Consider the following 14,357-nt stretch of genomic DNA (forward strand, 5'->3'; position numbering starts at 1 on the left):
CTATTCCACCAATTTTCAGAAAGACATATTGGGTATTTTTATGTATGTATAGATATCACACATTCACCATTGTGTATCTATTATTTCTGTTTTTAAAATTTTATTTGAAAGTTTTATTCTTTGAAATTTTGAATGAAGAGTTTTGTCTGTTTTCCTTGCTCATGGGTTACTTGTGAAGTGGGGGCAGGGTGGAGGAAAGAGTTATATCTGTCTTGAAGAAATAACCCAAAAAGTCTTGATAGACAGTTCTCCAAAGAAGATGTACAGATGACCAGTAAACACATGAAAAGACATTCATAATATCCAAAAAGTAGAAATGCTCCAGATGTCCATTAACTGATGAGCAGAGAAACAACACGTGGTGTATCCACTCCAAGGAATGTCATCTGGCAATAAAAAGAAATTAAGTCCTGATACTTGCTACAGCATGGATTAATGTTGAACATACACTAAGAGAAAGAAGCCAATCACAACAGACTGCATCTATAGTAAGATTGCATTTCTGTGCATTGCCTGGAATAGACAAATCTGTAGAGACAGAAAGTAGATTAGTGGTTGCCTAGAGCCGAAGGGAATATGGGGATTGAGGAGTGATACCCAAGGGGATAGGGTTTCTTTTTGGGAATGACAAAATGTTTAAAATTGATTTTGGTGATAGATGCATGTAAAAAGTGAAGTAGAGGCTCCTCTTCAAAGAGACTTTCCTCCCGTCTAATTAAGAATAAATAGTAACTTCTCTTAGAAGCAAAATTTATTCAAAGACCTGTGCTAACATTCTTAAAGATCTGCTAACTGTGATAAATCCGTGTACTTTGTGTTCTTAGCTCCCACAATTTAGCCTAAATATTTGCCCTGGCATGCTTATACTGGTCCAAGCAAGCATTAGGTCATAGCCTGTTCCTCTTCCTTATTTGGAGGTGTTTTTACCTTTCTGAGCATTCCACAAGTTACTTCCTCCTTCCTTGGTTCTCCTCTGCCTTTGCCTCTTTTGAAAAGTTGTAAGTTTCTAGACAATGGGACAAACACAGAATCTGAGGTCCCGTTCCAGCCAGTGGAAACTGGTAAGAGCAGTAGGATGGACGTGTCAGGTTATAAATGACCCTGTCTCCTTTGTTTGGTGTACTCTCGTGGCAAAACTGCTGGCAAGTGTCCCCTTTCTGCAGAAAGTAAAAAGATGGCCTTGCTGAGAAAATTAAATTTATGTTCAATTGCTATTTTTTTGCAGCACTGGGGAACAAGCATTTCTAACAACGCACAACTCTGAATATACTAAAAGCCAATGATTTATAAACCTTAAATAGGAGAATTATATGGTATGTGATTTTTTTTTTTTTTTTTTTTTTTAAAGAAAAGAGTCTCGCTCTTTTGCCCATGCTGGAGTGCAGTGGCATGATCTCAGCTCACTGCAATCTCTGCCTCCCAGGTTCGAGCGATTCTTGTGCCTCAGCCTCCCAAGTAGCTGGGATTACAGACACATACCACCACACCTGGATAATTTTTGTATTTTTAGTAGAGATGGGGTTTTGCCTGGTTGGTCAGGCTGATCTTGAACTCCTGACCTCAGGTGATCCACCTCACTCAGCCTTCCAAAGTGCTGGTATGACAGGCTTGAGCCACTGCGCTTGGCTTTTTTTTTTTTTTTTTGGCAGAGTTTCACTGTTGCCTAGGCTGGAGTGCAGTGACACAGTTTTGACCCACTGCAACCTCCATCTCCCAGGTTCAAGTGATTCTCCTGCCTCAGCCTCCTGAATAACTGGGATTACAGGCTTGTGCCACTACACATGGCTAATTTTTTATGTTTTCAGCAGAGATGGGGTTTCACCAAGTTGACCAGGCTGGCCTCAAACCCCTGACCTCAAGTAATCCACTGGCCTCAGCCTCCCAAAGTGCTGTGATTAAGCCTCATTCTTTTTTATAGGGCTAAATAATATCCCATTGTGAATGTATATTACATTTCCTTTATCAATTTATCTGCTTATGGACACTTAGATTGGTTCCATATCTTGGTGATTGTGAATAGTGCAATAAGCACGAGAGTGCATATATCTCTTCAACATACTGATTTCCTTTCCTTTGGATATATATTCAATAGTGGGGTTGCTGGATCATATGGAAGTTCTAGTTTTAGTTTTTTGAGGAATCTCCATATCGCTTTCCATAATGACTGTAGTAGTTTGCGTTGCCAATAACAGTGTGTAAGAGTTCCCTTTCTCCACATCCTTGTCAGCATTTGTTATTATTCAATAATAGTCATTCTGACTTGGGTGAGATGGAATCTCATTGTGTTTTTGATTTGCATTTCTCTGATGATTAGATGTTGAGCATTTAAAAATGTATGTTGGCCACTTGTATACGTTCTTCTGAGAAATGTGTATTTACATCATTCGCCCTTTTAAAAATCAGAGTATTTGTGTTTGGTGTTTTTTTTTTTTTTTTTTTGCTGTTGAGTGTTGGAAGTTTTTGTAAATTCTGGATATTAATCCCTTGTTCGATGAATGGTTTGGAAATATTTTTTGTCCTTCTGCAGGTTATCTCTTCACCCTGTTGATTATTTCCTTTGCAGCGCAGCAGCTTTTTAGTTTGATGTCATCCTATTTGTCTATTTGTTTTTACTTTTGTTGCCTGTAATTTTGAAGTTTTATTCATAAAATCGTTGCCCAGACCAGTGTCCTAAAGTGTTTCCTCTGTTTTCACAGTATGTAATTTCACAGTTTCAGGTTTATGTAGGTAATCTGTTTTGAGTTGATTTTTGTATATTGTCTTTCCCCATTGTATGACCTTGGCGCCTTTGTTGATTTCCTGTAAATATTTGTATTTATTTCTGGATTCTCTATTTTGTTCTATGAGTCTATGTATCTGTTCTTATATCAATACCATGCTGCTTTGGTTATAATAGGTTTATAGTTTTTTGTTTGTTTGTTTTTTGAGATGGAGTCTTGCACTGTTGCCTGGGCTAGAGTGCAATGGTGTGATCTCAGCTCACTGCAACCTCCACCTGCCCGGTTCAAGTGATTTTCCTGCCTCGGCCTCCCGAGTAGCTGGGATTACAGGTGCCTGCCACCACTCCTGGCTAATTTTTTGTATTTTTAGTAGAGATTCGGTTTCACTATGTTGGCCAGGCTGGTCTTGAACTCCTGACTTTGTGATCCACCCGCCTCGGCCTCCCAAAGTGCTGGGGTTACGGGCGTGAGCCACCATGCCCGGCTATAGTATATTTTGAAGTCATGCACTGTGATGCCTTGAGCTGTGTTCATTCTGCATAGAATTTCTTTGGCTATTTGGGGATTTTAGTGGTTCCATGTGATTTTTTAGAATTGTTTTCTATTTCTGTGAAAAATGTCTTTGGTGTTTTGATAGGGATTGCATCGAATCTGTAAATTGCTTTGGGTGGTATGATAACTTTAACTATATTTTTTCTTCCAACCCATGGACATGGGATGTCTTTCCATGTTTTTGTGTGTGCTCTCTTCAATTTCTTTCCTCAGTGATATGCAATTTTCTTTTCTTTCTTTTCTTTTTTTTTTTTTTTTTTTTTTTTGAGATGGAGTCTCTGTTACCCAGGCTGGAGTGCAGTGGCACGATCTCGGCTCACTGCAACCCCTGCCTCATGGGTTCAAGTAATTCCTCTGCCTCAGCCTTCTGAGTAGCTGGGATTACAGGCACCTGCCAGCACACCCGGCTAATTTTTTGTATTTTTTTTAGTAGAGACGGGGTTTCACCATATAAGCCAGGATGGTCTCCATTTCCTGACCTCATGATCCGCCTGCCTCGGCCTCCCAAAGTGCTGGGATTACAGACGTGAGCCGTCTCACACCCGGCCTGATAGGCAGTTTTCATTGCAGAGATCTTTTGCCTTCTTGGCCAGATTCAATTCTAAGTATTTTTTCGTGTGTGGCTGTTCTAAGTGGAATTGCTTTCTTGATTTGCCTTTCAGATAGTGTATTATTGGTTTAGGGAAACGCTACTGATTTTTGTGTTGATTTTGTATCGTGCAACTTTATTACATTCATCAGTTCTAAGAATTTTTTGGTGTAGTTTCTAGGTTTTTCTTTATAAGAAAAGAAAACCTGGGTTTTATCTTTACAAGACACAGTCTTATATAGACTGTGTCTTCTGCAAACCAGGACAATTTAACTTCCTTTTTTCCAATTTGGATGTCCATTATTTCTTTTTCTTGCCTTATTGCTCTGGGTAAGACTTCCAGTGCTATGTTGAGTAAGAGTAGTGACACTGGGTATCTTTGTCTTCTGCCAGTCCTTAGTGGAAAAGCTTTCTACTTTTTTCCTCTTCAGTATAATGTTAGTTATGGGTTTGTTGTCTATGGCCTTTATTGTGTTGAAGTACATTCCATCTATACCTAATTTGTTGAGAATTTTTATTATGAAGGGATGCTGAATTTTATCAAAGGCTTTTGTTTTTTGCATCCATTGAGATGATCATATGGTTTTTGTCGATGTTGTTGAGGTGATATATCACATTTATTGATTTGTGCATACAATGCTTGTATCTTTGGGGACAATCCCGCTTGATTGTGGTGTATCATCTTTTAATGTGCTGTTGGATTCTGTTTGCTAATATTTTTGTTGAGGATTTTTTTTTTTTTTTTTTTTTTTGGAGACGGAGTCTCACTCTGTTGCCCAGGTTGGAGTGCAGTGGCGCATCTCAGCTCACTGCAAGCTCCACCTCCAGGGTTCACACCATTCTCCTGCCTCAGCCTCCCAAGTAGCTGGGACTACAGGCGCCCGCCACCGCACATGGCTAATTTTTTGTATTTTTAGTAGAGGCAGGGTTTCACTGTGTTATCCAGGATGGTCTCGATCTCCTGACCTCGTGATCCGCCCACCTTGTCTTCCCAAAATGCTGGGATTACAGGCGTGAGCCACCTCACCTGGCCGAGGATTTTTATACCTTTATCAGGGATATTGGCATGCTATTTTCTTTTTTGTTGTGTTTTTGTCTTGTTTTGTTTTCAGAGTCATACTGGCCTCATGTAATAATGAGTTTCTAAGGATTTCTTCCCCCTTAAAAATTGAAATAGATTTGAAAACTATTAGTGTTAGGGGTGTGTGTGTGTGTGTGTGTGTGTGTGTGTGTTTTGGTGGAATTTATCAGGGAAGCCATCTGGCCATGTACTTTTCTTTGTTGGAAGACTTTTTATTATTGATGTATTCTTGTTTTCTCTTTCTTCCTGGTTTGTTCTTGGTAGGTTGTGTGTGTACAGGAATTTCTACGTTTCCTCTAGGTTTTCCAATTTGTTTGTGTACAGTTGGTTATCATAGTCTTTAATGATTCTTTGTATTCCTATCAGTAGTAATGTCTCTTTTTTTGTTTCTGATTGTATTTATTTGGTTCTTCTCTTTTTTTCTCGGTTAGTCTAATGGTTTGTCGATGTTTATCTTTTCAACAGACTTTGTGTTTTGTTGAGTTTTGTGTGTTTTTAGTCTCAATTTCATTTGTTTTTGCTCTGATTATTATTTTTTTCTGTTCTAGTAATTTTGGGTTTGTTTTGTTTTGTTTTTGCTTTTCTAGTTCCCTGAAATGCACTGTTAGATTGATATTTGAAATCATTCTACATTTTTGATGTAGTTGTTTATTATTATAAACTTCCCTCTTAGTACTGCTTTTGCTCTGTCCCTTAAGTTTTGACGTTTGCTTCTGCTTTCATTTGTTTGAATACATTTTTAAATTTTCTTCTTGCTTTCTTCGTTGATTAATTGGCTGTTCAAGAGTGTGCTATTCGGTTTCCATTACTTTGTATAGGTTCCAAAGTTCCTTTTGTGACTGATTTCTTGTTTTATTCCATTGTCCAAAAAGATATTTGATAGGATTTTGATTTTTTAACATTTTTTGAGACTAGTTTTGTGGCCTAAAATATGGTCTACCCTGGATAATATTTTATGTATGGATGAGAAGATTGTGTATTCTGCAGCTGTAGTGTGAAATATTTTGTCAGTGTCTGTTAGGACAGTTTGGCCTATGGTTTAAATCTGGTGTTTCTTTATTGATTTTCTGTCTAGGTGATCTGTCCAATGCCGAGAGTGTGATGTTGATGCCCCCAACTATTATGGTAGTAGAGTCTATCTTCCATTAGATCTCATAATATTTGCTTTATATCTCAGTGCTCCAGTGTTGGGTTCATAAATATTTACAGTTGTTGATCCTCTTGCTGCAGTGATTCCTTTATCATTATACAATGACCTTTTTCTTGGTCTCATTTTACGGTTTCTGACTTAAAGTCTATTTTATCTTATATAAAGATAGCTACTCTTGCTGGTTTCTTTTTTGAGATGGAGACCTGCTCTGTTGCCAAGGCTGGAGTGCAGTGGGGTGATCTTGGCTCACTGCAGCTGCTGCCTCCCAGGTTCTCAAGCGATTCTCCAGCCTCAGCCTCCTGAGTAGCTGGGATTACAGGCGCCTGCCACCACACCGGCTAATTTTTGTATTTTTAGAGATGGGGTTTCACCACGTTGGCAAGGCTGGTCTCGAACTTCTGACCTCGTGATCCGCCCGCCTCGGCCTCCCAAAGTGCTGGGATTATAGGCGTGAGACACCGCACCTGGCTGCTTTTGGTTGGTGTGGTATATATTTTTCCATCCCATTCACTTTCAGTCTGTGTATATCTTTACAGGTGAAGTGAGTTTCTTATAGGCAACAAATAGTTGGTTTTTTTTTTTTTTTTTTATCTTTTATATCTTTTATATATTCAGTTTATATCTTTTAACAGGGGACTTTAATCCATATACATTCAAGGTTATTCATGTAGATGATGACTTACTCATGTTGTTTTGTATGTTGTTTTTGCTTTTTTACTCTCTTACTGTTTATTTTTGCAGTTTGGTGGTCTTCCATAGTGGTAACATTTGAATCCTTGTTTATTTTTCTCATTTGTATATTCGCCCTACCAGTGAGTTTATACTTTTGTGTGTTTTCATGACGGTAATTATCACTTTCACTTCCTGATATAGGATTCCCTAAGCTTTTCTTGTAAGGCCAGTCTAGTGGTGATGAATTTCCTCAGTTTTCGCTTGTCTGGGACAGGCTTTATTTCTCCTTCATTTCCAGAGGATAGCTTTGCTTGGTGGTCTTTTTTTTTTTTTTTTTCCAGCCCTTAGAATATATCATTCAATTTTCTCCTGGCTTGTGAGGTTTCTGCTGATAAATCTGCTGTTATTCTTATGGAGGTTTCCTTATATGTGACATGATGCTTTTCAATTGCTGTTTTTAGAATTCTCTTTGTCATTGTCTTTTGACAGTTTGACTGTAATGTGTCCCAAAGAGGCTTTTTTTTTGGGGCATTCAATCCATTTGAGGAATTTTTAGCTTGCTTGATCTGAATGTCCATATCTCTCCCCAAATGTGGGAAGTTTTCAGCTGCTATTTCATTAAAACCTATTTACTTTTTCATGTCTTTTCCCACCTGTTCTCCATCTGGAATTCCTAAATGCAAACATTTGTTCATGTAATGGTGTCCCATCTTTCCTGTAGGCTTTTTTTTCTGCGCCTCCTGCTGCTCCTCCTCCTCCTGCTCTTCCTCCTTCTCTCTCCTCTATCCTTTCTTCCTTCTCCCTTCTTCTTCTGTTCTTCTTTCTTTTTCTCCTTCTTCTTCTCTTCTCCTCCTCCTTCTTCTTTCTTCTTTCTCCTTTTCTTCTTTATTTCTTCTGCTTCCTTCTTTTTGTTTTTTTGTTTTTTGGTCTGACTGGGTCATTTCAAAAGTCCTGTCTTCAAGTTCAGACGTTCTTTGTTCTCCTTGATCTTGTATGTTGTTGAAGCTCTCGGTTATATTTATTGCATTCATCGAATTCTTCAACTTCCAGTTTTCTGTTTGGCTCTTTTTTTTGTGATATCTATATCTGTTGAATTTCTCATTTAGCTCATGAATTCTTTTCCTGATTTCATTGAATTGTCTATGTGTATTCTCTTGTATCTCTCTGAGTTTCCTTAAGATCATTATTTTAAATTCTATTACAGACCTAGATTTTCCTTTCTTTCAGGTCTGTTACTGGAGAATTATCAAGTGTCGTGTTTTCTTGCTATTTCATGTTTTTGTTTTTTCCTACTTGATATTTGCACATCGGATATAACAGTCACCTCTTCCACTTTTATGGAATAGTTTTCACAGGGAAAGACTTTCCTGGAGAAGTATTTTATAGTGTTGGTTGAGTGGGGTGCTTTGCCTTGTCTTCTAGACGGGGACAGTAGTGTAGTCTCCATGTGATTTCTTTGGCCATAATTGGTGCCTGTGGTTCTTGTGGTGAGTGCCTCATTGGCCTGGACTGTGGGTGTTTGTGGAGGCAGTGGCATGGCTTTGCTAGGGGCAGTATTGCTGGTCTTGCTGGTCCTTAGACCCTAGGGGAGCTTGTGCTATTTCTGGCAGCTCCGCTGCTTATGGGGGTAGTGTCTTCAGTGGTGCTGGTTTCTGGGCAGGATGGTCCTTGGGCCCTGAGGGGCCTGTGAGGCCCACGGTGGTTCTGCCTGTCGGGAGGGTGAGATGGTTGGCAGTGGTGGACACTGGGGAGCTGGTGCTTGGGCTCTGCCATTGTGTCTGTCTTGGTGGTGGTCTCCTTGCTGGGCTTTGCTGCCTGCTTTTTTTGGATTACAGGGTTCTGCGTGGGCTCAGGTGCTTGGGTATGGTTGTACCGCTAGGTATAGCTTGGGTTGTGGCATTGCCATCTTTTGTATGGCCATGGAGTGATGACGGTGGGACGTCAAAAATATGGAGATACAGGGGCTTTGGCTCCCAGGGCAGGATACACTCTAGCAGTGGTTTTGGTATCAAAATGTCATCGCGTTCTAGCTGCTTGGATCCCAGGTGGAGGTTCTTGTCCTTTCCCCAGGCCTGCATCAAGAGAAACTCATTCTCAGGCCCTGTCAGTGTGATTTCCAAGCAAGCATTCCAGCTGTCCTCACTCACTTTATGAAGTGTTGACGTAGGTGACAGTAACATGGTGGTGACAGTTTGCCTTGTTTGCGTATGTCCATAGTTAACATGGTTAAAGCAGCAGAGAGCGTTCTGTCAATCTGTAACCGGAGTTGAGTCAATTAAGTGCCCAACATCTCTGGGAAGAGTTGAATGATTTCTCTATTCACCCCTCTCTGTTAGGTGTCATAATTTAAAATAAGTTGGAAAATACTACTGTACATGGTTGAACTCTTAGGAGGAAACCAGTCCTGATTTTGTAATTTTTAAAAATGGGATGACTTCATTGTAAATGACTAGCCCAGATCTTATTACAGAAGGGTCCTTTAGAACTTTGCATCTTGTTCCTAGGCACCACACCAACCCTGTGGGCACTGAATGGCGGTGGAAGATGGACCAGCCTGAAATGATCTTGAAGGAAGCCGTCGAAAACCATCAGAACATGATTAAGCAGTTTAAAGGTATTTTTTTTTCCCTCTACAGAGGAAATAGTTAATAGTCTGAGTCAGACTGGCAGAATTGCCTGTTTGGTAGGATTTTGTCCCCACTGGCAAATGTTCCTATAAGGAAGTGAAAACTTTGTGGAAATACATATATTTTGCCTTTTTAGCTTTTACATCCCATATGATGGAAGAACTAAAAATTTAAAGTGTAGCGACCTGGCCGGGTGTGATGACTCACACCTGTAATCCCAGCACTTTGGGAGGCCAAGGCGTGCAGGCGGATCACCTGAGGTCAAGAGTTCGAGACCAGCCTGGCTAACATGGTGAAACCCCATCTCTACTAAAAATACAAAAATTAGCTGGGCATGATGACGGGTGCCTGTAATCCCAACTACTTGGGAGGCTGAGGCAGGAGAATTGCTTGAACCCGGGAGGCAGAGGTTGCAGTGAGCCGAGATTGAGCCACTGCACTCCAACCTGGGCTACAACATCAAAACTCCTCTCAAAAATACGTAAATAAATACATAAATAAAGTTTAGCAACTTATAATATGCTACATTCAGCTTGAAAGCTTTCCCTGGGAATGTACCATCAACCTTCCTAGAAACCTTTTGCTATTGTTCTGTCTTGCTGAGCTGAGCAGCCTTTTGAACGGATTGGAAATTTTAGGTTAGTGGAAAATCTTCAATAATGTTAGTTAGTGATGGGAAAACATTTTTGAATGAATGCCTTATTAAAGAAAGGAGGGATAATATAAACAGTTTCTTCCATATAATCCATAGTGATGTGGTAAAAATTCAACCACTCCGTTTTTTGAATTTCCTAATTTAATTCTGTCTCATATTAACAAATATTGGACTTCACTGGAGATCACTGGTTCTCAAACTTTATCATGCATTGGAATCATCTGGAGAGCTTGTTAAAACATAGATTGTTGGTTTCCTTTCCCAGAGATTGGGTCAGTAAGCCCAAGAGTATGCCTTTTTTCTTTCTTTCTTTTATTTTTTGGACAGGATCTCGCTCTATCGCCCAGGCTGGAGTGTGGTGGTGCCGCCTTGGCTCATTGCAACCTTCACTTCCCAGGCTCAGATGATCCTCCCACCTCAGTCTCGCCTCCTGAATAGCTGGGGCTACAGGCGCAGACCACCATGCCTGGCTAATTTTTTGTAAAAATGGGGTCTAGCCATGTTGCTCAGGCTTGTCTTGAACTCCTGGACTCAAGCCATCCGCCCTCTTTGGCCTCCCAGAGTGCTGGGATTACAGGTGTGAGCCACCCGAGAATGTGCATTTCTAACAGGTTTCTGGTTGGCATTGATGTTGTTGAACTGGGGACCACACTTCGAGAATCACTACTGTACATGTGATGGTTTCATAAATCTACAGCTGTAGGTGATGAACTGGAATTTGTTAGGTTCCCTGTTGAATCTGTATGCTCTGGTCTCTGCCTACCACTGGTGATTCCTTCTCTCCTGTATTCTTTCCTATCATATGCAACCATTAAAAAATAGTCCCAGCCAAGGCTATTTTAATATAGGCGCTCTTATGGTATTAATAGCACATATGGGAGTCTTTAGAAACCTCAGTAATTAGCATTCTGAAGATCAGGTGATTCTTTCATGTAAGGAAATTTGGTCTGTTCTGGCCACTCATTCATAATATTATAATACTGCTTACCTCTTGATGTGGTTAGGCTTTGTCCCCCTCACCCAAATCTCATCTTGAATTCTAATATCCGTAATCCCCATAATCCCTCTGTGTCGAGAGAGACCAGGTGGAGGTAATTGAAACATGAGGGCCATTTCCCCCATGGTGTTCTCGCGATAGTGAGTTCTCACGAGATCTGATGGTTTTATGAGGGGCTCTTCCCGCTTTGCTCTGTACTTCTCTTTCCTGCTGCCTTGGGAAGAAGGTGTCTTGCTTCCCCTTTGCCTTCTGCTGTGATTGTAAATTCCCTGAGGCCTCCCCAGCCATGCTGAACTGTGAGTCAATTAAACCTCTTTCCTTTATAAATTACCCCATCTTGGGCAGTTCTTTATAGCAGTATAAAAAATGGGCTCATACCTATTTCTCATTCTTATGAGAAATGGAGAAGAGTTATGCAAATAATGGTTCAAGATCAATAGTAATTTGTAAAAGATAATTAGTCAATAGGCCAGGTGCGGTGCCTCATGCCTGTAATCCCAGGACTTTGAGAGGCTGAAGTAGGTGGATCACCTGAGGTCAGGAGTTTGAGACCAGCCTGGCCAATACGGTAAAACCTCATCTCTACTAAAAATACAAAAATTAGCCAGGCGTGGTGGTGTGCACCTTTTAATCTCAGCTACTTGGGAGGCTGAGGGAGGAGAATCGCTTGAACCCAGGAGGCAGAGGTTGCAGTGAGCTGAGTTCACACATCACTGGACTGCAGCCTGGGCGACAAAGCCAAACTCCATCTCAAAAAAAAAAAAAAAGTCAATAATTATACTTTTATGCTTTATGAATTTTCTAGGGAAAGTTGACCTGTAGATATTTGTGTGTGGACTGACTTTTTTTGTACATTTACAAAGATGCTAATGATTATTTTAATTTCTCTTGATTTTTAGTTTCAAGCATTTTTCGATGGCGGGATGTAGGGGTACAAATTACATTCTCATATTGAATATAGCAGCATCTGTTACCAGTGTTTTGGAAAATTAAATGAAACTATTGGTAAAGAACTAGTAAGCCCCATATCTGGAATTTGACTGGCTTTTCCTAACTCATTGTTGGTTTAGTTAATAATTGGTTATCAATCTTCAAGTAAGCTATATGTCTTTTTAATAAATTTCAAGGCAAAGTCTTATTTTGCTTTGGAGAGTGTGTTAGGGTTCTCCAGCAAAACAGAACCAATGGGGGTGTGTGTGTGTGTATGTGTATGTGTATGTTTGTATGTGTATGTGTATGTGTATGTGTATGTTTGTATGTGTATGTGTATGTGTATGTGTATGTGTATGTTTGTATGTATATGTGTATGTGTATGTTTGTATGTGTATGTGTATGTTTGTATGTGTATGTGTATGTGTATGTTTGTATGTGTATGTGTATGTGTATGTTTGTATGTATATGTGTATGTGTATGTGTGTGTATGTGTATGTGTATGTTTGTATGTGTATGTGTATGTGTATGTTTGTATGTGTATGTGAATGTGTATGTGTGTGTATGTGTATGTATGTGTATGTGTATGTGTGTATGTGTATGTGTATGTGTATGTTTGTATGTGTATGTGTATGTGTATGTATGTGTATGTGTATGTTTGTATGTGTATGTGTATGTTTGTATGTGTATGTGTATGTGTATGTTTGTATGTATATGTGTATGTGTATGTTTGTATGTGTATGTGTATGTTTGTATGTGTATGTGTATGTGTATGTTTGTATGTGTATGTGTATGTGTATGTTTGTATGTGTATGTGTATGTGTATGTTTGTATGTGTATGTGTATGTGTATGTATGTGTATGTGTATGTTTGTATGTGTATGTGTATGTGTATGTTTGTATGTGTATGTGTATGTATGTGTATGTGTATGTTTGTATGTGTATGTGTATGTGTATGTTTGTATGTGTATGTGTATGTGTATGTTTGTATGTGTATGTGTGTGTGTGTGTATGTGTATGTTTGTTTGTGTATGTGTATGTGTATGTTTGTATGTGTATGTGTATGTTTGTATGTGTATGTGTATGTGTATGTGTATGTGTGTGCGTGTGTGAAGGGAGAGAGAGACAGAAACAGAGACTGAGATTGAGATTCATTTGTTCATTTTTAGGAGTTGGCTCACGAATTTGTGAAGGCTTGGTGAGTTCAACATCTCATGGGTTGACTGGCAGGTTGGAGACTCAGAGAAGAGTGGGAGTTCAAGTTCAAAGGCATTCTCCTGGCAGAATTCCTTCTTGCTTGGAACAGGTCAATCTTTGTATATTAAAGCCTTCAAGTGATTGGGTGAGGTCCATCCACAGTATGACGGGCAATCTACTTTACTGAAAGCCCAGCAATTTAAATGTTAATCTCATCCAACAAACACCTCCACAGAAACATCCGGAATAATGGCTGAACAAATATCTGGACGCTGTGACCCAGACAGGTTGACACATAAAATTAACCATCACAGATAGTAATATCAGAAGCAGGACATGCCAGTACTTTTATTTTTATATGAAGTTGATTTTTGAGTTAGTGCTTAAGGAGCTAATGGGATGATGACTGAGGATGTGTGTTTCCTGGACATCCTGGAGTCTCCTTGAATGAACTGTGTCTCGGGCAGTTTGTGTGAGGAGGAATCAGCCCTGCCCTGAGGAGGAGACACCTTCGTTTCTGTATGCTGAGATGTCCGTCATACAGAATGACGATCTGAGTTTTGACAGTAATTTTTCTGACAGGAGTGTTTTTGCAAATGCACTTTAAATGGAAATATGTCATGAATAAACCATAAGGTAGACTTTGTTGATGTTAATAAAATGTGTTAGGTGAGTTCTGTGAGCACGTGTTTTTCATTGTCTGCCGGGGCTGTTGAGGGACTTGTCCTGTGCAGAAAGGGGTGTCCAGCAGTGACCTTAGACTTACATTAATCAGCAGGCATCTCAAATGGTTTGTCTATGGGTTCTTATGATGCAAGGAAAACAAAAAGTTTTAAAATTTAGATTCTCGGCTGGGCTCGGTGGCTCACGCCTGTAATCCCAAGACTTTGGGAGGCTGAGGCGGGCGGATCACGAGATCAGGAGATTGAGACCATCCTGGCTAACACGGTGAAACCCCATCTCTACTAAAAATACAAAAAAATTAGCCAGGCGTGGTGGCAGGCATCTGTAGTCCCAGCTACTCTGGAGGCTGAGGCAGGAGAATGGCGTGAACCCAGGAGGTGGAGCTTGCAGTGAGACAAGATCGTGCCACTGCACTCCAGCCTGGGCAACAGAGCGAGACTGTCTCAAAAAAAAAAAAAAAAAAAAAAAGATTGAAAAAAAAATTTAGATTCTTTTGAGGGATGA

General features: G+C 39.9%; 1 protein-coding gene across 3 annotated transcripts in view; it reads left to right on the forward strand.

Annotated features, from left to right (window-relative positions):
• Positions 1 to 14,357, forward strand: part of LOC103246597 (S-adenosyl-L-methionine-dependent tRNA 4-demethylwyosine synthase TYW1) — a 266,737-nt gene that overhangs the window by 86,664 nt on the left and 165,716 nt on the right. For all 3 annotated transcript variants that reach the window (XM_073012657.1, XM_037990534.2, XM_037990535.2), the window contains exon 11: positions 9,269 to 9,378. In XM_073012657.1, coding sequence (XP_072868758.1) covers positions 9,269 to 9,378 — 110 coding nt within the window. The remainder of the gene's footprint in view (positions 1 to 9,268; positions 9,379 to 14,357) is intronic.

This window comes from Chlorocebus sabaeus, chromosome 28 (genome assembly GCF_047675955.1).
Source record: "Chlorocebus sabaeus isolate Y175 chromosome 28, mChlSab1.0.hap1, whole genome shotgun sequence".
NCBI lineage: Eukaryota > Metazoa > Chordata > Mammalia > Primates > Cercopithecidae > Chlorocebus > Chlorocebus sabaeus.